Genomic DNA, 26,311 nt, shown 5'->3' with positions numbered 1-26,311 from the left:
AACAAATAGTGCAATTAGAGACAGGTGGAATAAAATCAGTGCTAACTAATGAATCACATGTCCCCTCCTCCCACAGAAACTATGCTGTATAGACTGAAGCAAAACCATATATTGAACCAGCAAACACAGTATCTAACTAAAAACTATTGTCCAATTTTTCAATTATGTGAAATAAGTGTTTGTTTTATTGCATTTGAAATTCTCGATGTCATTATGGCAGATCACAAAAGCTAACTTCAAATAAAATTCTACATGAATTGAAACATGCCATATAATGCATGTGAGTTCACCTGCCAGCTCAAATGCAAACAAGCAGCAATAAAATTCGACCAAGGGTTGAAACTTTGTGTGAGTTGAGCTTGCCAGTAATGAGAAGTTTCGTCGGAACAATAAACGACACCCTGTCATGAATGTGTTAAAACTAAGAAATATATAGCGAATGTTGTTATGACAATTTCAGATGTATGGAATTCAGATGAAAAAAATTAGCATTTGAACTCAACAATTGTCAGTTGCCTTTGTGTTTGGGTCGCATGATCTTTTGTTAATACTGCACCAATCATATGCACATCTTCACAGCTGCTCTGTCTCTACTGGCCTACCATTGCTGTCTGTTTTGTGCTATGCTTTCACTTCTCATTCATGAATGATTGTTCATTATGGATCTCAAGTCTTGTAAATGACTGGTAATTTTTTCTTGAAATAATGATGAAAGAAGATGACACTGCTTAGGTTTCCGAAAATCCCCGCATATATCTCGCACCACAAATTTTCAGCTTTAATTATGGGGGGAAAAAAGTGAGAATTATATTCAAATAAATACGGTATTATCACATACACATGCCAAATATTTATATGTGCAAAGCATGTAATTTAATAAATAAAAATGCAAATCTCTCAATTCTAAACACTAGTTCCAACACTAATTAATATTTTGAATTTAAAAATGCAGCACTTTAACGCAGCAATTATAAGTTATTGAAAAAGTTAAACATAGTTTCTTTTACAACAACTGAGTTTTTGAAAGTTTTAGCTAGGCTAGTGAGACTTTTGTTTTCTGTCTGCTAGCTTATTAATTCTGGGATGAATTGAAGTGATAGCCAAACGGAGACAGTCAGAAAGTTGAGGTGGTTCTTCTATTTCGATATAAACACAGTCATGACATAAAATGCAGTTTCACAAAGATATGTGGTGGAAAAACAAGGAAAAAATCTCATTGATATTTCATGTAAATTTGGATATTCATTTTTCATTCTTATCCAGAATTTCGAATTACTCATAGAATTAAAATACTTTCCAGTCCTTTGTCCGATGATAATTCAATAAGTTGAAGGGTTTCTTCATGGGAAAGGCCTGTCTCTTTGTGTTCAAGAAAGGGGTTCACATATTTTGCCTCAGGGGATCCTCGTGTTCAGGATAATACTTTTCAAACACAACAACATCTTCAAGTGGGCTGCAATGATATATGAAACTGAATTCTGTGAATAGAAATCACCTGCTTCCATAATATAATCTGAGTACGGCTGAAACATTTCATTTCTTTCTGCAATCATATAAAACTAGAGTTTGAGTTTCTTTTTGGATTCGATCTTGTTTCAAGCATTAAATTTTGTTATATCTGGACCTTGAATTTTTAAATTCAACTCGTTTATGTAAGAAAATACATCACCGAGATATGGAAGCCTGGCTATCCATTTCTTATCCTGGAAATAATGGGACAGGTCACTTTTCTTATCAATTAGAAACAGCTCAACTTCCTTTCAGAGTTCATATAATTTCTCAAGAACTTCACAGCAGGACAGCCAATGAACTTCCAAATGTTGAAAGATTTTGATGTCTGAAAATTCTCGATCACTCATGAATATTTCCATGTTTAAAAATATGCAGCTTCGTCAGTGACATTTCCTACATAGATGTTATTTAGGCATTCTGGGTCTCAGTTTTTTAATACATTCATGAATATTACTCTCTTTAGAATATTTCCAGTATAAAATATTTATTCATGAAAAATGCTTAGAAAACTGAAATGACAAATTTCGGGAGAACCTCTCATTGTAGGTTCACAACCCACTGTAGGAAGAAGGCCCAGCAGATATGACAGATACAACCGCCATGTTACTCTTAATATTCTATGTTTAGAAGTCACATGTTTTGACAAAGTTGCAGCTAGTGACTTTTCATATGCTAAAAATATTAAAGATAATAAACTTGAGTTAATTAATAAGCTTTTAAATAATGAAAAGTTTTGGTTTTCTATTAGATGAGTCATGTCATTATGCCCCTCAGCCATTGGCTAGAGGTTCATAACATCAGCTGTAGTTTTCAGCTGCAGGGCCTTGTTCCCACAGTAGGCTTTGTGTTTGTTGGTTAGTTTCTTTCGTGTAAAACAAAATTTAACTTGTACGTAGTAACAATTAAAAAAAAAAGGTTGAATAATTTATAAGCATATAAAAGGATATTGCCTATAAATTGTTGACATGCTAGCAAAATTCGCAGGCGTGCCATAGGTTCGCCATCTAGGATCTAGGAGATCCCATTCTGAGATTACTTCTCTATGGGAATTGAGTTTTATGGGGTTTAACTGCTATTAGTGTTCTACCCACTGATGCTGCTCTAAGTAGGTTTACCAGATTGTTGTTGACATGTTTCTACAAGAATATCACCAAAACAAAGTTTCTTATCTGTTTAAGAAGAACCTGCCAGTCCAAAACCGTTTTTGAATAAAGAAGAGTGACATTTTTTCTATTGACTTTTCACTGTTGCATGTTATATTGATGTGTATTTATATTTTTATTCACTTTCTTTACTTTCAATATCTACCTTCAATTCTTTATTTTTAATTCTATATCTATATTCAATATCTCATCCTTGTGTTAATCGATTTACCTTATTTCTGCCTTAAACTGATTACCCTGATAATCTTATCTTAACACAAGCTATGGTGCTAAACTACGAAGGCTATCTCTCTACTTGGCCGACTACTTAGAGTAACCACGTGTATTGAACTCTCAGACAAAGGGCCTATTTCCTTCTTGGAGACAAGTCCCTTGTAATTACTGTCTGGAGTAGTTTCCCCGTCAGATACTGGCAAAATTATTTGTTCCGCAGTGCCAGCCAGTATCCTTAAGTTAGGAGGAATCCTTAACCAGGGAACTTCTCTCAGAAATTATACAGAGGTGATTATCCTAACGCTTATCTTTTAGCACCTAATTAGCCAGCAAAGGTTGGTCGAATGGTAGAGCCTCCGCCACTAATGGCTCGCAAAATGTTAAGCAGGTTTGAATGCAGTTAGTAGTTAGAAGGGAACTAATCGTTCGATGGTGTTGGCACATTCTCCCTCGACGAGTCTTTGGACGCCCTGGAGGTGTCACATACTAATAATAATAATAATTATTATCTAACTAATTATACTCAATGATGCTTGCAATCATGGCCTATAAATATTCAATTATTCTCCACATTAGGTTCCGAATTTATGAGGGATAAGTTGAATTCAGGCACAGGCTAATTTCAGGTTAAAACATAAACATTCATTAAGATCACTAAATTGCACATAGTTACATTCATTCTCACTATTAGATTAAAGTTATACTCAGGCGAGGAGCTATCATTGATATTTAGAACTTAATTGGAAATTTAACATAGGCTCCTTTTAAGATTCCACTCATTTGACTGTACACAATACATACATCAAAACTCTAATCTTCTCAATTTATCCTATCAAGCTATGTTAAAGGCTACAAATCATAATTATCACACTCTATCTAATTCACAACTGAGACAAAGATACCTATAGAGCCAGACCTTTGCAGTTAACGCTAATCACCTAACATTCCTCACTAGAATGTTCGTTCACACTTAATACTTAGCTGCAATTCACACTTATTTTACAGCATGCTTCTCTTCTAACATAAGGGAGAATAAAACATTACTTTACCAAGATAGTCCACTTTCTGCATACAGCACCGTGTTCTCCTTCCTTGAAAACTTAGTTTGGAACATCGTAGAATTACCTTTATGTACATGGCCATACACGGTGTACGTCTCATCTGCCCCTTTCAGCATGGCTGGTAATCTGTCCACATTGGTCTGGTTCTGTTTCCAGTGATCCTATTCCACATCGTGGTCACGAATATGGTAACTACGGCTGCCGATATAGAACATCTATGGGTTATCCTGGATCCATCACGAGGCGAGATAGAACCGCTCATCTGAGAAGAGCAAGTCAAAAAACAAACAGTCACAACTCGAGCAAGGGCGAAAGTGCCACGATCAAAAAGCCCTCTGCAAGGGGGCTAACCCTTTTTATTTTGCACCTTTAGCACCCTCTTTTCTCTTACGAATCTTCGCCCAATGCTCACCTTCTTTTCCCACTAGTCCATCTGGGTCAATGCGTTTCCTTAGGTCAGCGTCTTCTGTGAATTCGAGCATGAGCCATTTTCTGATAATTTACACTGCCGCAAGCACCTTGAACTTTAGATTACATACATTCCACATAGAACATATTATGGCTGTTACAATTAATTAAAACATATTTCTTTACACACAATTGCCATTTTTGATTCATGCTTTGTATCATTATATAAATTATTCATTCTATATACCCCTTTCACAATCAGTTTCTATACTAAAGCTCAAGTATCTCTTAATTGTTTTCCAATTCTTGTTGAATCCTGAATAAACCAAATTTAAAATTAAAATTTTCCATTCACGATTCAACACATGAATGATTAGAAAAACCGGTATATTTATACTAGTGTTGTGTCTTTTGTTTCTTACTTCTGTTATCGAAAAGGTATATTAATGGTATCATTACTTGGTTAGGACTTTGTTCGGGCCCCTGAAACAATTGAGAATGAAGGATTCTAGCTTGAGAGACTTTTTGTTCAGCACCTGAGATACCCAGCACGAAGCCACACATGGACATCCACGCTCTAGCAAGCAATGACTGCACTCATGAGTGGAAGCCAGGGTTACCCTGCATGCTATACAAGCATCACAGCAAGACCCAGTCCCCAGACCATAGGGAAGCAGAATTACTATAGCATTCTTGAGGCTATTGGTGTGAGATTGAGATTGGCAGAATAAAATATACAGTTGGGTGCTGCTACAGACCAGGTGATGGAATAGATGGTGGATATAATATGCATAAACAAATTGATGAAATGAGTGGAAGGAGGGTAATTATTATGGGGGATTTCAACTATGGTAACATTGATTGGAAGGAGGAGAGGACACATGTGAGGAAGGAAATGGATTTTATTCAATTATTAAGGGATAACTATCTGAGACAGCATGTAATTGAAAATACTAGGGGTGTGAGAGTGCTTAACCTGGTAATAGCATCTAAGAATTTGACTGTAATGAATATGACCATTTTATTATTATTATTATTATTATTATTATTCAGGCCTCCAAGGAGTCAAAAGACTCATCGAGGGAGGTCCTTCCTAAGACATAAAGTCTGTCAAGACTCATCGAGGGGAGGTCCCCCCCTGAGAAACACAAAGTTTATCATACCACTCTTTAAAGTCACTGACCGTTCTCGCTCCCACCACTCCATCAGGCAATGCATTCCACGGCTCAACCACCCTCCACACAAAGAAACCACTCCTTACCCTCTTGCTCACAGTTTCCTTTCGTAACTTCCAGGGATGGCCTCTTGTCATCACTCCTTCCCACTGATCAACCAAGCGAAAGAACTCCCCAGTGTCAACCCTGTAACCACCTCTCAACAGTTTAAAAGTCTCAATCATATCACCTCTCCTTCTTCTATCCGCCAAACTCTGCAGTCCACATTCTCTCAGCCGATCCTCATAACTATCCTTGTACAGTCCTGAAACCATCTTTGTCATCCGTCTTTGTATCCTTTCCACAGTTAATTTATCCCCTTCAAATCCTGGGGACCAAATCTGAGAACAATAGTCCAAGTGTGGTCTGATCAGAGACTTATACAACGGAATGATAACCCTCTTATCTCTGCAGGTCAGTGTCCTTCTCATAATAGCAGCAATCCTCTGTGTTACCTTCACCACCTTTGCAATATGTCCCCTAAACTTCAGGTTTCTATCAATCATCAACCCCAGATCTCTTGTCTCCCCTACTTCCTGCAGTATAACTCCTCCCATAGAGTATGCAGCATCCCATCGATGTTTCCCAAACCTCAAGACCTTACATTTTGCTGCATTAAACTGACACCCCCATTCATTTGCCCATCTATCTAGCTTATTTAAATCCTCTTGCAGGGCTACCACATCTGCGCTATTACTAATAATCCTTCCCAGCTTCGCATCATCCGCAAACAACTGAATATCCCCTGCAATCCACTGGCTATGTCATTGATATAAAGGTTAAACAATATAGGTCCTAGTACTGAGCCCTGTGGGACCCCACTTGTAACCCTCTGCCTCCTGGAAACTGCTCCACCATACACAACTTTCTGATACCTATCAGACAGCCAATCCTGAATCCAGTTGACCAATCTGACATCCAGACCCATGTGCTGCAACTTAAATATCAGCTTATCATGTGGCACCCTGTCAAATGCCTTCACCAAGTCTAAGAAAATTGCAGTATATGCCTTTCCCTCATCTAATGCTCTTGTAACTTTATTATAAAAGGCTAGCATATTGCTAAAACAAGAGCGTCCTTTCACAAATCCATGTTGATTCTCACAGATAACATTACCCTCATCTGCCCAATGCTGTACACGGTCCCTCACTACTTTCTCCAAGATCTTAACAACTACTGATGACACACAGACTGGCCTATAATTAGACACTTCCAGTCTGTTACCACCCTTATGCAATGGCACTATCTTACCTTCCTTCCATTCCCTGGGCACCTTTGCCAAAGCCAGACTTTCATTGTAAAGCCACGTTAAAGGTATTGTCAATTCGCTAGCACATTCTCTCAAAACTCGTGGCGAAATACCATCCAGTCCCACAGCTTTACTGACATCCAGAGTACTCAGTATCTGAAACACACTCTCCTCCTGTACCTCCAGACCTCGTACCAGTCCTATCCCTCTAGCATTAAAACTGACTCCTCTAGGATGAAATACTCCAATAAAGTGTTCATTGAACAATTCCACTATGTCCTCTGCATCAGTCACTCTATTCCCATTTTTATCCCACAATATCATTCTTCCACAGTCATTGCCACCTATTGGTGAGAGTGATCATAAGGTCTTGACCTGGGAGGTGGCAAAAGGTGTGGAATTTTCGATTAAGACAGGGTATATGTGGAATTACCGTGCTGGCAAGTATGACAAGCTTGGGAGATTGCTGGGATCAGTGCCATGGCATGTATAACCGCAAGGGCTGGATGTCGATAGAGCATGGGAAGTGGTCAAGGAGCATTTACAGAAGGTTATGGCTGATTGTATACCTAGGATCCAAATAGTAAAACAAGTAGGGGTTAAATGGATGAATAACACCATTAAACTTGAGCTGCAAAAAAAGAAACAACTGTGGAGGGAATTTAAAGAAAGGGGTGACCTGCAGGCACACGAAAGGTATAAAGTGCAGGCCAGAAGGGTAGTGAGTGTGGTAAAAAAAGCAAAAGCGGATTATGAAAGGAACCTAGCTATGCAAGCAAAAGAGAATCCCAAACAGTTCTTTCAACATGCTGCAAGCAAGAAAAAAAACTGTACACGGCCAAAATGATTTTAAGGAATGATGATGATAAGAAGGTCACTGAATCAGTAGATATAGTGGAGTTACTGAGTGAGCACTTTGCAAAAGTGCATCATCCAGGTGGTGACATTGAAAAAATGAAGGACCCATTAGTTTATTCGGGAATTGTGAATGAAGTGGAGGTGAATAGTCTATTACAGAACCTTAACATGAATACATCTATGGGATTGGATGGTATAACGACACAGGCCTTGCGTGAAGCGGCTAAAGAATTATCAGTGCCCTTGACCATGTTGTTTAATCTGAGTCTCGGGTCTGGTTTAGTCCCGAAGGTGTGGAAAGAGGGGAAAATAGTTTAACTGCATAAAGGAGGATCCAAGACTTCGGTTGCAAATTACCGACCGATCGGCATATCAGGAGTCATCGTCAAGGTCTTGGAGAAAGTAGTCAAGGGAAAAATACAGGAATAGATTGATGAAAATGAGATACTGTACAGGGGACAGCATGGCTTTGTGAAGGTTCGATCATGCCTCAGTAACTTGCTCAAGTTTTATAACAAGGTGATGGCTGAACTGGATAAGGGAAATGGGTTTACAGTGATACTGCTGGACCTGGCAAAGGCGTTTGACAGGATACTATGTGGAATTCTAATCCGTAAACTACAACATATGGGAATGGATATAGGGTTGGTGAGATGGATAGGTGGGTGGTTGATGGAGAGATATCAAAGAGTAGTTTATTCAGGAGTAGAGTCCAAAAGATGGCCTGTGACTAGTGGTGTGCCGCAGGGTTCTGTTCTTGGACCATTGCTGTTTAATTTGTTCATTAACGATATAGGGAAGGATCTAAGAGGAACAGTTCATTTGTTCGCTGATGATGCAAAGTTGGGTAGGGCGATAGTGAATGCAGAAGATGTCAAAATTTTGCAGGACAACTTGGATAGATTGGAGTTCTGGGTTAAGGAGAATGGATGTCAATTTAATGTGACAAAATGTAAGGTTATGCATTTTGTGGTGAAAAGATTAGCAGCAGTATACCACATTGGTGGAACTATACTCCAGGAGATTGATGAGGCCAGGGACTTTGGAGTGTTGGTGAATAAGGAGGTGAAGTTTAGGGGGCACATTGCAAAAGTAGCTAAATCAGCTCATCAATTCACTTGGTTGTTGAAAAATACTTTGACGAGCAGAGACAAGCAAGTTATTGTACTTCTGTACTGAGCCTTAATAAGACCTCATCTCGACTACTGTGCCCAGATTTGGTCACCTAGGTTCCTTCTTGATGGGGAGAAGGTGGAGAGGATCCAGAGGCGAGTGACTAAGATGATAGCAGGTCTATGGAATGAACCATATGAGAACAGGTTGAAGATTTGTGGGTTGCAGAAATTAGTTGATAGGCAGAAAAGGAGAGATATGATTGAGACATTCAAATTGCTAAAGGATTTCTATAGGATTAATTTAAGGATATTTTTGAGATCAGGACTGGTGGTGGTGGGAGAACTAGGGGACACCTATGGAAGCTGGGGAGTGTGGTTAGCAGAGGTGTTAGAGCTAGGTTCTTTACTTTTAGAGTGGTAAATGAGTGGAATAAGCTGCCAGAGTCAGTTGTGGGGGCTATGACGATGAACGAGTTCAAGGCAGGGTATGATAGATACTGTGAGAATGTTGTATAGTTGTGTGGACATGATGTTTAGCGCCTCCCTTGATGAGTCTAAGGACTCCCTGGAGTCTCCCATAATAACAATAATTCTTAACCCTTGAATTTAAGCTCACTAGCGGAATGATCCTGTCTGGTTGATACAGGACTGCCTATGTGTGGCTCGCAACCACAAAAAGTTTATTTGTGAATCTATAATACATTCGTACCATGGGTAGGTTAAAGATTTTATATATATATATATATATATATATATTGATTGATTTTGTATATTTTTTTGTATTTTACAATTTTGTTTTTCACTTGATCTGGAAGCCTCTGCTCTAGAGACCAAACATGGAATTTTTTCTATCTACTTCAGTTCTCCAATAAGCGTGGCAGTGATCTCTCACTGAGTGATCAAATTCATCTCCCACCTAAAATGGGAGGAACAATTAATTTGTTGATCTTTTTGGTTTTGTAACCACTGGAGAAGGTCTGGCAAATAAAGTAGAGTTCAGCTATAAAGGAAGCCTGGGTAAAACAGAGTTTGAAGGTGCTGTTGACAAAAAGTTTTCAGCTTTCAGTATACAAACCAAATATAATGTGCATATAGCAGCACTTTTTTGACACGTAGGCCTATACAACAACCTGACATAGACTTGGCTCAGTCAGTGCATACACCACAACAATTTGACAAACTAATGTCCTTTTCAATGAAATAACCATTGATTTTCATTAAAAATATCTTTGCCTGTGGTACACTCTATCAATAGATAACAAAGCAACAGGTTTTCCTCAATTTCATTTTTTTTCGAGTACCTCGCGATGACAAGAAAAATAGATAAATCAGCAACATCTACGCTTTCATCGACCTGGATGGAAAAGAATTTACTTTTTTAATTCTATCTACTACTGCAGCTTCAACATCGTCAAACATATCCTGAATTCTTCAAGACATTGTATTGTTTGAAAAAGAGATAGTATCGATTTTGGAGACTTGTTCCCCCCCAAACATACAAAAAATGGAATCCTTAATACAAGGAGAAATTAAATCTTCAGCTATGGTGCAATTTTTACCACATTTAGCTATGCAATAAACAATACAGTAGGAAGCCTCAACTGCATTCTCATCGTCTTTCTTTCCTGACGTCATGTATGAAGTTACATTCGGACGCTTTTCTAAGTGCTGAAAATGATGTATTTCTTTGTTTTTATACATAGGATGTTTAGTTTCTAAATGTTGCATGAGTAGAGAAGGTTTCATGCAACCGTTGGATAATACTTCCCCACACACAACACACAGAGGGGTTAGAACAGTCATCGTCCCCTACAAATGAAAACCCATATTTAATATACTCTTCACAGTATTTCCTTTTCTTCTGTGTAGTACCTGAGGCACATGCCTTTTTACTATCTCCCGGTATGGGTGTACTCGTAGTTGCAGACATGTGTTGAGAAGTACTTGCTGACGAGTTATAATCCACATCAAGTTTTGGTTTTTTAACCGTTCCTGTTTTCAACCACTAATCCATAACTGACATGCTTAAAAATCACTGAAACTATGCTAAACATTAAATAAAAAACTACTTGAAAAGAATCACAATTAAAGACAACGCACTTACTTATACTCAGTCAATAAATGAACTGATCAAACAGTCTGATTATGGATGTATTTATAATTTTGGAGAAGTTCTAGAAACATCGCAATTGGAAGTCAGTGGAAGGTTCGTTATTGCAAAGGTCATTTCTTAGTAACATGTGATTGTTCTGTAAAGGATGGGTGACAAAAGTGACGCATGAACTGTGCATAATGATTGGTAGAAGAGTGGTTTGCAGGGGGGGGGGGATAGCCATGCCCTCACCAATCATCATTTGCTAATGTGAGCTAGTTTTGAAGTGTCTCCATTAGCGGTGATTCAAACTTAACATTTATTGTTCCATAACTAACATTTTGCATTTTGTTTATTTTACTTGTTTTCCGCCATTACTGATTATTTTTCATGTACCCCTGAACAGACCACCAGTTGGGAACCAATCTACAAGAAGATTCGAATAGACTTTTTAGCTTGGACAAATCAGTGGGGGATTGCAGTTTTAATATTAATAAACAGAAGGCAAAGGCTACATACTGTATTGGTGGAACTGTACTTCAGGAAGTGGATGAGATACAGAATCTTGGAGTTATGGTAGACAGTGAACTGAAGTTCTGGAGGGAGGGGGGGGCACATCACAAGGGTTGCAAAGACTACACGTTGTACTGCTATGATAAAAAGTATACTAACATACAGGGGGATAAGAAGGTGATGGTACCTCTATAGAAGGTATTGGTCAGACCACATATTATGATCAGATTTGGTCACATGGCTTTTTGATGTGGAAACACTAGAGAGGGGCCCAAAGACAAATGACCAAAGTGATATCAGGACTTTGGAGTGTTGATTATGAAGCATGTTTGAGAGAATGTGGGTTACAGAAATTGGTGGATAGGAAGAAAAGAGGAGATATGATAGAGACCTTCACGTTAGTAAAGGAATTCTATCAGATTAATAAAGAAGGAATTACAAAAAGAGTGGATGTTAATATGGAAAGAATGAGAGGCCATCCCTGGAAGTTGTATAAAGATGTGATGAAGAAGTATGTGAGGAGTTGATTTTTTACGTAGAGAGTTGCAAGTGAAATGCATTGCCAGAGTGTACTGTGAATGCAGGTACTGCATTCACAGTACACTTCAAGCAGCTTCAAAGCTCATTATGATAGGCATGTTGTTAGTTGAGCGAGCCTCCCAAGACAAGTCTGTTGACTCCATGGAGGTTACCAAAATAATAATAATATGAAGCATCTAAAGAAAAGGTATATAAATTAAAAACATACTCATCTCCTCCAATAGCATCAACAAGCTGATATAACTCAGCAGTCCTCTGGCTTCTTTGGGTAATTTCAAAATTTGTTTCTAGATTACTCTTTCTCTCTTCAACTTCTCTCAACAACTGTTGCACATTTTCTGCAAACTTGTCAAAATGATGTCTTCTATATTTGCAGTTTCTTTGGTTGTTGGTTTTTGAAGAGGTAGTTTCCATGCGAATATGCTGAAATAAGCACATAAGAGTTGACATAAATTGTCTTAAATTTTCTTTGATAAATGTAACAAGTAAATTAGTAAAGAAAGAAATATCAAAATTTAAAATGAAATATCAAAATATATTCAAAACAATTCACTTCAGTGAAAGTAGACATTGGGAAAGTGGTGTGAAATGGAAGCTAACAGAGCAAAATATACTTGGGAAAAGAAAGAAAGGTGAATTTGAAATATATCAACAATTAACTCAGCCATCAAGAGAGTAATCACTATAGGTGACTTGAACCAAGCCAATAAAGACTGGAAGGAGGAGTAAAAAACAGCATATGAGAGGAAAGAAAAAAAAAAAAAAAGAGAGAATTCATGATTTTGAAGGATAATCAACTCAGAAAGTAAAAGAGGAGACTACTCAGGGTCACCATACTCAGTGTAAAAAAACTTCATTGTTAAAGATACAAATTTAACTCTGAAATCTGTTCTGGGAATCTGCCACACAAGTGCTTGCTTCATCTCTTCAGAAATTTATTAATTCATTTCCTAACTTATTTAACCTCCCGATTGCCATCTGATTGTATGTGCTCATTACACCAGGTGGGGAAGAAATGGGCATATCTAACAGCTATCTTATATATAAACAACATTAGAAAGAATATGATTTGAGAACAGAAAAACAAGCAATGCAGTCATGGGTAACTTCCAAACCTCTGTATAGTAGATCTTTTTTGATCTGAGTAGAAATAGCAACCCATAACAATGAAGGAAAAAAAATATACATCCATAAGTGTGAGTAATTACATGCTCTTATGAATAAGCTGCAAACAGAATAATACTTTTTTTCATTTAAAGTAGCAGCTTATATATATATATATATATATATATATATATATATAAACACAGCACTTTTTTTGGAAAACACACTCCTATAAGTGAAAGGAATTATCCTACATTACATTTTCACTACTAAAGAAACTTTTTTTTTTCTTATGAGCAAAAAATTTCTTCAATTGTATCATGTAAACTACAGGATTCAGGAGTAAGAGAAAAGTCTACGGTTATTATTATGTGACACCTCCAAGAAAAACTCATCTTATATCAAACACTTATACGGGTATCTCCATGGAGTCAGAAGACCCATCGGGGGAGACATTATTCACACAATACCTATCTCATTAAACTTATTCAGTGACAAAGTACTCACAACCACTTCTTTGAAGTGGCTGTGAGCTATAAGGGGCTCGCATGAGCCCTTTGTTAAATTTTTCTCAAATTTGCGAGCCCCTTGTTCTTCTCGTTTACTTTTTTTATTTCTTCAAAGAAAAATTTTGTTTTGAAATATATTAAGCGACAAACTCATACGGTAACCTAACAAAAATTAGACTATTTGGCAGTGTATAGATTATTTGAAATTATTGTTTCAACTCCTCTATAACGAATGCGCCCAAGTTTGAAAATAAAATAAGGGCATGTGCTATCTTTACCCTTCTCCCTTCTGGTAACCAATCATATGGTAAAACCAGTAGCCAATCAAATGTTTTATAAAAGAGTATAAAAGTTTTCATTCTTGTTATATTTTGATAGTTAAAAAATGTTTTTCTTATGTAAGATAAATTAACACAGTTGACTGTGTACAAATATTTCATGTTTAGATCATGAAATATTTGTTTAAAAATGAGAGCCTTTAGAGGTTGATTGTCCTCTCATACTTTTTGATTGGAATTTGTACATAAGCTGTATTAATAAAAGTTTTTGTGTGAAATACGGCTTTTTTTTTTTTTTTTTTTTTTTTTTTTTTTTTTTTTTTTTTGCTCGACGATGCAAGCCCTTTGTTAAAATTTCCATAGCTCACCACTGGTTGCGAGTACTTTGGAGGGTAGTGAATGAGTGGATTGGGTTTGCCCAATCCACTCATTCACTACCCTCGAAGCAAAAAAATTTAGTCCTAACATCTGCTAATCACACTAACACAATTTCTATGGGTGAATCCTTGTTCTTTCCCTTCCTGCCATGTACTGAAAACAGGCCTTCAGTGTCAATCTATAACACCATAATAAATTTAGTTTAATCCTTTATCCAAGTGTGAGCAAACAAAGTTTGCGCCTGAAAGTATCTTCAGGACTGGGGTAAGGGGTGGTACAACACTGGGCAACTCATTGACAAGTTGCCCGGTGTTTTACCACCTTTCCCCAGTCCTGAAGATACTTTCAGGCGCAAACTTTGTTTGCTCACACTTGGATAAAGGATTAAACTAAATTTATTATAGTCTAACCAAGTGAAAAATAAACTTTCAACAATCTATAACATCCCTTAAATAACTTATGATTACATCATGTCTCCTCCTTTCCACCCTTCAGCTAGTTTTTTGAAGTCAACAGGTCATCAAATCTATTCTCATAGGGAACATTCCATAAACTTGTCACAATTTTCATCACTCACTTCTGGATCCTCTCACCACTTCATTCCCATGGAATCCATGTGACCAGATCTATATGCTGTAGTCCATATGTGGCCTTATTAAAGCCTTATAACGTGAACAATAACCTCCTTAGCCTTGCTTGTTAGTGTGTTCTTAAACAACCATATAAATCTAATGTGCTGCTCAGGCTACCTTTACATTATTCCCTCTAAACCAGAACTCCCATCCACAATTGCCCCCAAGTCCCTGGCCTCATTAATTTTTTGCAGTTCAGTTCTATCAATATAGTAAATGGCTTGATTTCTTTCTTTCCAAACCTTAGACTTGGCCACATTAAACTAGTAGCCATTTACATTTAATCATACTACTAGTTTAAGTCATCCTACAGGATCTCTACAACACCTATATTTACCATCACTCAAAGAGTGATGGTAAATGTAGGTGTTGGTAAATTTTATGAAATAAAAATGGTAAATTTTTGTATCATCAGCAAACAACTGAATATTTTCCAACAAATAATTTCCTATATCACTGATATACAAATTAAACAACAGAGGACCAAGCACTGAGCTCTGTGCATTGTGGTAATCCCACTTGCCTTTTCCTGGACTCAACTCCTCCATAAACCACTCATTGATATCTCTACATCAGCCACCATCTAATCCAAATCACCTGATGCATATGTAACCCTATTTCCTGCAATTTATGCAACAGAGCTCTATGTGAAATCTTGTCAAATGACTTTGCAAAGTCCAGCAGTATCAATGAGTAGCTATTTTCTTTATCCAACTCCATTGTCACTTGATTATGAAAAATAAGCAAATTACTAATGCAAGACCTACCCTTCACAAAACCATGTTGACCCTTATAAAGTATTGCATTCATATCCACCAAGTCCTGAATTCTGTTTTTTACCAATTTATCCAATATTTTAATCATCACTCCTGAGATACTGATTAGCCTATAATTTGTTAATTTGGTCATGTGCCTTCTTCTTGCAGAGGGACTATCGTGCCCCCTCTTTCAACTCCATTAGTAGTTTCCCAGTATTAAGGCTTAAATTCAACAGCTTGTTAAGAAGAGCTGATAATTCCCTTGCACATTCTCATAATACAGGCTGATATGCCTTGTAATCCCATGGCCAGGTTCACACCAAGGTTCTGCAATATTCTAAGCATCTCCAATTCTTCAATTTCTATTCTCCCATTGGCCAATATCACATCTGGCATTGTAATATCACTATCTAGATCATATACCCTTGCAAAATGATCACTCAGTAAATCAACTATATGGTTTGCTTCTATTATCTCACTACCTTAGCACTTGTTAAAGTCATCCTTCAATAGTCATTCCTCCTTTTGGCCTCATTATGTAGCTTTCCCTCATAATGAGCTATGGCATTCCTTATCATACAGGTCACCCTTCTTGCCTGTGCCTTGTACTACTCACAGATATGATGATCACTTTTTTCCTTTATACTCCATCCACAACTCTGTCTACAACTCCAGCTTAATGATGCTATTCGTGTATCTAACTCAACTTGATTTATCATTCGGCTCTGGATATACAGTCTGATACTGCTTTCTCCAAACACTTCTTCATCACTTCCCATGCACCACCCTCCAAATTCTTATTATTATTATTATTTTTTTATTATTATTATTTTGACACCTCCAGGGAGTCCAAAGACTCATCGAGGGAGAGTGTGCCGACAGCATCGAACGATTGTCCCCCTTCCAACTACTAACCGCGCCCAAATTCTTATGCCACTAATCATCTGCTTTATTATGCCACATATAACCCGATCTTAACAGAAAATTCTCATGATCACTTTCCCAGCAGAGGCAACGTAGATTGGTTACTGTTAAGTTCCCTGATGTTTGATCAGATCCAGAACTCTCAAACCTCATGTCCCCTCCATTACATGTTGTTTCGGGTTTCTTATTGTCTCAGCTAATCTCGTAATAGCTATATATATTTCATTTCCTTCCCTCATGACCATTCCTCTTCACAATCTATATCCCCCAGAGTTGAAATCCCCTATAATAATTATTTGACCTGCACTCATCATGCTAATTTGCAAATGCATGCCATTCTCATTCTCCCTTATAGCTCCTGAATTATAGTAGTAACCAATTATATATTTCATCTTGAGAAAAGAAAAAGAAGCAGGTGGTCTGAAGAAATAAAGACCAACTGAATAAACAAGAAAAACAAGTTAAGGGGAAAAAAGTATGTACGGAGACTCATTGATCAGGGGATAAGTGTGACAAAATCGCGTTTTCTAGGTGCAAAAATTGACGATATCAGCCAAGCCATTTGGATGCATAAAGGCAAGTTGAAGGAAATGACTGTCTTAGTTGATACAAATGATTTGAGAGGTGAGAAGCATTCTATGAAGGAGAATGTAAAGGAGTTGTTAGAAGAGGCAAAACTGAAGAGTGAGAAGGTGATAACTGTAAGTCTCCTACCATGCTATGATAGAGGAAAACTGAGGAGGAGTGTTGATAGCCAATGAGTCTATATGTAGATTGCGCAAAAGGAATGATTCAGGATTTGTACAATGCTGATGGACTGCATCTAAATAGTTTTGGTGTTAGGTGTCTAGAGAGCTTTGTTCACAGAGCATGCTGAAGCACAAATTCAGGGAAACTTAAGCAATTAGGGCAAGTGAGTTTGTGTGAAGTCACCCATGAAGCGAGTGAGTGTGAGAATAACCAAGTGAGAGATCTAGTCTCTCAAGCAAAAATATTCAATAGGGTAGTCAATTCAGAAAGTAAAGGTGGGGGGGGGGGGTTAAAAGGATGCTGCAGTTGCTATATACTAATGACAGAAGTATCAGGAACAAGAGGGAGGAACTTTTGGCATTGGTTAGTACAACCTTGACAAAAGACAGTAGATGTAGTTACAGGGATAGAATGAGAAGGATTTAGTATTTTCAGGGAAGACAGAGAAGATAGGATGGGGGAGGGTACTGCTGATAATAGCAGATAAATTGCAGCCAAAAAGGATAGGAGATAGGCAGGAGGATGGCTGTTCATTTGAAGCAGTCTGGTGTGAGATCAAGGCCAGTAAGACAAAATATACAGTTGGTTGTTGGTATAGGCCAGGAGTTCCACAAATGATCTGGAAGACATGCATCACCAAATTAGTACAATGAGTAAAGGTCAAGTGATTATTATGGGGACTTCAACTATGGAGATACAGACTGGAAAGAAGAACGATCACATGGCAGGAAGGAAATGGAATGTATATACCTATTAAGAGTTTACTTAAAACAGCATGTGATGGAAGGGATGATGCCAACATCCTAGGGATGGGAGCGTACTGGACCTGTCACAGGATCAGAAGCGTTATCCATAACCAAGGTGACAACACTGCCTCCAATTCGTGAAAGTGACCATGCAGTCTTGACTTGGGAGATTGTAAAACATGAGGAATATTCTGTCAAGAAGGGGTATATATGGAACTACAAGGCAGCTGATTATGACAAGCTTAGGAAGAAGCTTAAATGTATGCCATGGCATAAAACACTGCAGGATAAGGATGTTAGTAGTGCATGGGATACATAAGGGTCATCTAGAGCAGGGATTACCCAACCCTATGCCTGCAGGCACCTTAGCACCTGCCAATGTATCCAGAGGTGCCCATTCAGTCATATAAAATCCTCTATTATTCTCTTGATTTTACTGCAGGAAATCAACTGGTGGGAGATCCATTAGCAGGAAATCAGAGTGGGAAGATTCTGCATAAAAAGTCATCTGCTTTCAGTGTGTTAACAGCAGTTAGTCTTTCTCTTCAAATTTTACACTTTGCTAAAAGTCAGTATCAGTGAGTTTGAGTGCATCTTTACGAGCAGTTCTTGGGTTTTAAACAGTTATCATCCTCCCCTAAAATGACAGTGGATAGTAAAAACAAAGAAAATATCAGTCTGAATGGGAAGAAGCCTACTACTTTGTTAAAATAAAAGACAAATTAGTGTGTCACACGTGGCAATTCTGCTGCAGTTATGAAGAAATATAATATGGAAGGCATTTCAAGACTAATCAGTCCTCATTTAACCACAACTATCCTATTAGTTCTGAACTAAGAAAAAAACAAGTATATGAACTAAAATCAAACGTTACATTTCAACAGTTAATTTTTATTATACCAAGAGTAAAGCATAAAAATGTCACTACTGCTTCTTATAAAATTACTCACTTAATAACAAAATGGAAAAAACCATATCAGGATGGTGAATTGATAAAAGAAGCATTTCCTTCAGGAGCAGATTCTTTATTTGGGGCTTTAAAAACAAACAAGAAATTATGACAGCAATATAAGACTTGCACCTCTCAAATAAAACAATCACAAGGCGATTTCAGCTCAATTTCCCTTGGCATGCAAGCCCAACTGAAAAATTATTTTGGAAAATGTGAATGCTTATCCCCGCAATTTGATGAATCAACAAATGTATCAGATACAGCGGAATTGGTTGTTTTGGTAAGAATGGTATTTGAGGACTTTTCTGTTAGGGAAGAGCTGTTAAAATTATTGCCCATGAATTGTTAAACAACAGGAATGAAAATTTACTGATGGAGCCCCAGCAATTGTGGGTAGTTCCAAAGGATTAATTGCTCTTTGTAGGGAGGACAAATCATTTCTGATCTTTACGTCATACCATTGCATTATTCATCAAGAAGCATTCTGCAGTAAAGTTCTCTTCTTTGGTCACATTATGAAAACAGTTCTAAAAATCAAACTCAATTAGAGCCTCTCCTCTAAGCACCACCTCTTTAAGCCTTTCATTGAGAGTACCGACTATGTAACTAAAAAAGATCTTATTCTTCATTTCGAAGTTCACTGGCTAAACAAAGGAGAAGTACTTTCAAGATTTACGAGTTCAATTGAAGAGATAAAATAATTTCTCAGTTCCAAAGGGCAGAACTATGAGCAGTTAAGTGATTCTTTTTGGACTATGTAACTAAAAAAGATCTTATTCTTCATTTCGAAGTTCACTGGCTAAACAAAGGAGAAGTACTTTCAAGATTTACGAGTTCAATTGAAGAGATAAAATAATTTCTCAGTTCCAAAGGGCAGAACTATGAGCAGTTAAGTGATTCTTTTTGGTTAATGGATATCGTAAAAAATTAAATTCTCTAAACTTGGAACTCCAAGGAAAGGATAAACGCATTGCGATGATGATAAGTACGATCAGATCATTCAAAGAGAAGCAGACTTTTGTGGATATATCATTTAGAGTAGAAATCTCTCAATAATTTCCCGAATCTGAAGAAAATGATTGACAACAGAGAGTTTCTCCCAGAATTGTTTGTTAATCACTTAAAATGCTTCAGGAAGAATTTGACAAGTGGTTTCAGCAGTTCAACACCATTGAGCCAATGGTATTGATTTTTTTAAATCCTTTTACAGACTTAAGTGTGATCAAAATTACTGAACTCATTACAAACTTTAACAATGCAACAACAGAAGAAGTACAACTGGAAATTTTAGATCTCCGGAAAGATATCACATTAAAGTCATATAATGGTGATGAAACTTTTGGAGGTTGGTGGATAGAGAAAGATTTCCTGTTTTAAAAAGTTGTGCATATAAAATAACATATTTTTTTTGGATCATCATACTTATGCGAGTCATTTTTTTCCACCATGAACATCATAAAATCTAAATACAGATTGCGACTAAAGATGAACATCCCAATGATTGTTTGCGAGTTGCAACATCATCAACTACGAAGGCCATGTCAATAATATGCATCCCAAGGATCCCATTAAAATCCATTTTTCTTCACAATTTATTTAATTTGTTTACAATATTTTTGTTCCTTTCCAAATAAAAACAAACTTACAATGATCCATAAATTTATCTTGATTGTTTGATTGCTTTAAGAAAACTAGCGAGGTAGGGGAGGAGTGCTCCCAGTACTGTTTCTTCATTTTAAAAGTGCTCTGGAGCTCAAACTCAAAAAGTTTGGTAACCTCTGATCTACAGGAAGCAATATTAAATCGTATAACTAAGGTAAGGAGGGTTAATCAGATAGGAGTTAGAAAGATGAGTAATATCATTAAGAACAAGCTGAAGAAGAAAATGCTGTGGAGGGTATATAAAGAGAAAGATAACCAACAAACTCGTGAACAGCACAAGGCTCAGGCAAGAAAGGTGAAATCAGATTATGAGGAGAATCTAGTGAAGCAGGCCAAAGAAAATCCCAAAGAGTTCTTTTGTTACGTGGCAAGTAAGAGGAAAAATGACTATGGAAGATTAATCTTAATTAGTGGTGATAGTTGATGAGGAGACAGAAGCAGATAAAATAGTTGAGTTACTGAGTAACCACTTTGCAAGGCCATATCATCCTAGTGAGGTTACTGCTTTAACATACATGACAGACACTGATGGGAACAGAGGTGGATGAATTGGAGGTACTTAGGATGTTGCAGGATCTCAATATAAATACAGCTATAGGATTAGATGGGATATCAGCTAGGGCTTTGCAAGAATGTGCAAGGGAACTGGCAATGCCTCTGACTAGGCTCTTTAAGTCTCAGCTCTGGTAGAGTTCCAAGGGAATGGAAAGAGGGAAAAAGAATTCCCATGTACAAGGGAGGTTCTAAGACTGCAGCAGCAAATTAATTACAGACCAATCAGTATCTCAGGCATGATGGTAAAAGTACTAGAAAAATTGGTGAAAAAAAGAATTCAAGAATGGGTACACAAAAATATGATGCTGTATGAGAATTAACATGACTTTGTGAAGGGTCGATCATGCCTTAGTAATTTATTAACTTTTTATAATAGAGTAACAGCTGTGTTGGATAAAGGAAATGGCTACATGATGATTTTATTGGATTTTGCAAAGCCATTTGACAGAATACCGCATGGAACTCTGTTACACAAATTAGAACAAATGGGGATGGACATGACACTGGTTAAATAGATAAGAGGGTGGCTGCTGGATAGATATCAAAAAGTGGTATATGAAGGGGGCAGAATCGAGGCTGAAAACAGATGACTAGTGATGTGCCACAAGGTTCACTGTTGGGACAATTGCTGTTTAATTGGTGCATAAATGATATAGGAAATAACCTGAGAGGAAACATTCAGTTATTTGTAATGATGTGAAATTAGATAGACTAATAGTTAATCAAGGCAATGTGGAAAGCTTGCAGGATGATTTAAATAGGCTGTCAGTATGGCCAAAAGAAAATGGGTTTCAGTTTAATGTAGAGAAATGTAAAGTTATGCATTTTGGGAAAAATAAATTACAAGCCATGTATCACATTGATGAAACTGTACTACAGGAAACAGATAAAGCTAGAGATTTAGGGGTGGTGGTGATGATAGACAGAGAGTTAAATTTTTGATTACTGCTAAGATTGGCAAAGTAGCCCATAAGATTACTTGGCTGTTGAAGAATACATTAACAAGAAGAGAAAAGGAAGTTATTATTCCTCTTTATAAGGCCTTGATGCTTGATATGTCCACTTCCTGATTACTCTGCTGAAGTCTAGTCTTCTGGGTTTCTTGGGGATGAGGAAGCAGTGGAGAGGATTCAGAGGTGAGTGACCAGGTGAGTGGCCTGTAAACTGCAGAGTTTGGTGGGTAGGCAGATGAGAGTTGATACAATAGAAATGTTTAAATTAGTACAGGGATTTCATTGATTAATACAGAGGGGATTATAAAAAGAATCAAAGGTGAGAGGATAAGAAAAATAGACTATTCTAGGAAGATTCAGTGAAGAAGAGTGTAAAAGTAATTTTTTATATGGAAAATTGTGGGTGTGTGAAACACATTACCAGAAGGCATTGTGAATGCCTGGGCTGTTAAAAATTTTAAGCTTCGATATGATAATTATGTTAGTTAAATGAAGTTCCCACAATGAGTCTGCTGAGTCCATGAAGGTTGATGTGATAAGAGTTAAAAAGAGAGAAAAAATTGTGCAAAACTGTTTTTGCACACTTTCTTCGATACTGCTAGTTTGATCTTTTGGTTAATTTCTTCTGTTATTCCATCATAATCTGTTCCAAAATTCTTTTTCTATTTCATTCATCTATTTCAAAATTTTGTCATCTTCACTAAAAATATGTCTAAATAACTGTAATGTTTTACTTGTTCTATAGGTTTACTGCTGAGAATGCAGCCAATGTTCCATGTATCTGCACATAGCAAAAGCTGTGTGTTGTACAGTCTTATTTTAGTGGATATTAGTAATATTAGTAATTATTTTTAGTTATATCTTACTTATTTTAGACTGTGTGTGAGAGAAATAGAGAGAGAGATTTAATATGGAATATTATTTTAGAAAGCATTGCAATACATGAAACTGATGCATACAAGGAAAATGGCATCTCGGTTTAGCATGAGGGATCTAGTACGATGTAGTGCATGTTATATGCAGGGCTCTTTTTCAGCCGGAACACGTTCAAGTAAACTTTTCCAGACCGTTCTGGCTGAAAAAAAGCCCTGATTATATGTATGTATTGCCAAGGGTGAATGAAAAGTGAATGGAGAGAGAGAATTTGTCATAAATGTTTCATGTGCCAGTGCAAGAAATGCATGTTAAGTATTAATATAAAGCAGGAAAATGAATTGACAAATGTTAACAATGTAAAGGACAGCAGAAGCGGCAAATACAGAAGTTGTGAATGATACTGCTTGGAATGAGAGCATGAAAGAAGTGGCTGAAAACAACATGATAGTAAGGAGTGAAACATCACATTTACATTGTGTCCTTCACAGGACAAAATGAGAACTAGAGCAACTGAAGAAACAATTGTTGTGTGTTATAGCAAGTGGGAGAATCAAAAAAAAAAAAAACGTGAATTCAGAAAGTATGAAACTGCAAGTGACAAAAGCATGTTTTCCAGGTGTGAATCAAGGATCTTGACACTGTTAGTTTGCAAAAGGGAGAAGTAAAAGAGATGATTATTGTGACAGGAACAAATTATTTAAAAGGGGAGAAGTATTCAGTGAGAGAAGATATGAAAGAGTTGTTGCAAGAAGCAAAAATAAAGAATGAGCAAGAATAAAGAATAAAGCAAAAATTGTGAGTTTGTTACCTAGATATAGGTTTATTGATGCATCGAGTGAATTTGATGGATGAATGGACTTACATATGCCTGATGGATTACATTTAGGAATTAGACAGGAATTAGAGTAAGAATTGTTTAGCAAAAGTTTGGAAATGCAAAACCTGGGAAACTAGAGATATTAGGGAGGATGAAATCAAGCAATGTCTGGCCATCCCTGTGATAAATGAGCATGTGTACAGAAATGATTATGCAATGCTGAATACAATTTTCAATTCAAATGTGTTGGTAATGACATTACACAAGAGTAATTGTGGGTACAAGGGGATGTTGAAATGCATGTACATGAATGCAAGAAGTATTAGGAATAAGGGAGAGGAGTTTTTAGCATTGGTCAGCTCAACTTGGTCAAAAAGCATAGGAAATCAGTGAAATCTGGTTGAAAGAAAATGATATAGTTACAAGAACAGAATGTAAAGGGGGTATTGTATTTTCAGGGAGGACAAAAGGAATAGGACAGGAGATGGGGTATTGCTGATGATAGCTGAAGAATTACAACCAACAGAATTAGAAGTTAAAGAGGATTTTAAGTCTGGGGAGATGGTTCATTTGAGACTGTCTAGTTTAAAATAGAGGCCAACAGCACAAAATATGTTGTTGGATGCTGCTATAGATAGGGAGTCCAGCATATTAGCACAAGAGTGCAAGCCAAACAATCATTATGGGATACTAACTATATGGGAATAGATTGAAGGGAGAAAAGGAGACATGGCAACATAGAATGGAATTTATACAATTGCTAATGCATAATTACATGAAATAACAGGTTAAAGAAGAGAGAAAGGGTTTGAGAGGGATCTGATATTATCATCAGAAGATATATCCATAACCAAGATAGATACTCTGCATTCAATTGGGGAGAGTGACCATGCGGTTTTGTTCTGGGAAGTTGCTAAACATGTGGAGCTCTCTATAAACAAGGGGTTTATGTTCAACTACAAGGCAGGTAATTATGAGAGACTCAAGAATCATCTTGGAACTGCCATGGCTTGAGAACCTACAAGGAAAGAATGTCAGCAGGGCATGGGCAAGTTGTTAGAGATTGCTTGAGAGTAACAGTATCAGACTGCAATCCCAAAGTCAGGAGGATAAACCAAGTTGGAATTAAGTGGATGAGTATGGATATAAAACAAGAGCCAAAAAAAAGAAAACATCGTGGAGGGAATATAAAGAAAAACGTGATCGGCATACTCGTGAGCAACACAAAGTGAAAGCAAGAAGAGTGATTAGTTTGGTAAGAAAAGCCAAATCAGTTTATGAGAGAAAATTAGCTAAGCAAGCTAAAATAAACACAAAAGAATTTTTTCGTTATGTAGAGTAAGAGAAAAAATGACTATGGTAAGATGACTTTAAACAATGCTCATGGTAGGAAGGTGATGGGGGAAAAAGAAACAGTTGAGTTACTGTGTGATCATTTTGCAAAGGTGTATCATCCAGGTGAAATTTTGCAGTTGCTAATGTGACAGACACACATCAAAACTGAGGTAAATGAAGAGGAGGTGCTCAGCATATTAAAAATATGAATGTGAACACAGCAGTGAGAGTGGATGGCATGTCAGCCAATGTACTGTGTGAATGTTCAACAGCATTGGAATTGCCCCTGATTAAGTTGTTCAATCTGAGTCTCAGCTCTGGCAAAGTTCCTGGGGAGAGGAAACAAATTAACTGAGTGAGCCAGAGATAATCATAAAGAGTTTCAAGCCCCACTTAAAACTAGCTACCCTTATCCACTCCACTAAAGACAAACTCTCTTCCCTCTCATTTCCAGCTATACGAGGTGTGACAATTTAATTCCTGGAATTCACCTGTAAAAAAAACCTATGTTCGGAACTATACATTAGTGACTACTGTAGCCTTTGAAGTAGTCTCCTTGTGCATTTATATACTGGTTTAGACGGTGTTGCCATTTTTGGAAATAGCCAGGAGTCTTTTGGTGTAGCAATAGTCAATAAAGATGATGCAGAGATCCTGCAGAATGATTTAAATAAACTGACAGTACGGGTGCAGGATATGGTCTGACCAGTATGTGACTTGTCAGTTTAATGTCAAAACATAAGGTTATGCATTCTGGAATGAAGAGATTGTCGATATGGCTGATGGGAAGAAAAAAGAGGAAGAGTTTATGATGGAAATATATCAGTTACTTAAAGGATTGTTTAAAAGTGATAGATGAAATATTTCCCCTAGAAACGGATTAAGAACATATTTTTTAACTGATTATTATTATTATTATTATTATTATGATTCAGGCCTCCATGGAGTCAAAAGACTCATCGTGGGAGGTCTATCCTAGAAAACACAAAGTCTATCATACCACTCCTTGACCGTTCTTGCTCTCACCGCTCTATTAGGCAATGCATTCCATGGTTCAACCACACTCCATACAAAGAAACCACTCCTCACCCTCTTGCTCACAGCTTCCTTTTATAACTTCCAGGAATGACCGCTTGTCCTTGCT

At 37.1% G+C, this 26,311-nt stretch overlaps 1 protein-coding gene across 5 annotated transcripts in view; it reads right to left on the bottom strand.

Annotated features, from left to right (window-relative positions):
- LOC150102596 (uncharacterized) overlaps nucleotides 1-26,311 on the bottom strand; it is a 337,088-nt gene that overhangs the window by 297,322 nt on the left and 13,455 nt on the right. For 4 of the 5 annotated variants that reach the window (XM_090398992.1, XM_090398995.1, XM_090398993.1 and 1 more), the window contains exon 2: nucleotides 12,147-12,361. In XM_090398992.1, the coding sequence (XP_090255118.1) occupies nucleotides 12,147-12,352 (206 nt within the window). In that variant the 5' untranslated portion in view covers nucleotides 12,353-12,361. Of the gene's footprint in view, nucleotides 1-12,146; nucleotides 12,362-26,311 lie in introns of those variants that run through there. The other variant, XM_090398997.1, reaches the window with a different exon arrangement.

The sequence above is a fragment of the Typopeltis vanoorti genome, chromosome 10 (assembly GCF_054136105.1).
Source record: "Typopeltis vanoorti isolate ZY-2024b chromosome 10, IOZ_Tvanoo_1.0, whole genome shotgun sequence".
NCBI classification, from domain to species: Eukaryota; Metazoa; Arthropoda; class Arachnida; order Uropygi; family Thelyphonidae; genus Typopeltis; species Typopeltis vanoorti.
The sequence above is the reverse complement of the archived record's forward strand: the minus strand, read 5'-3'. Positions and strand labels throughout refer to the sequence as shown.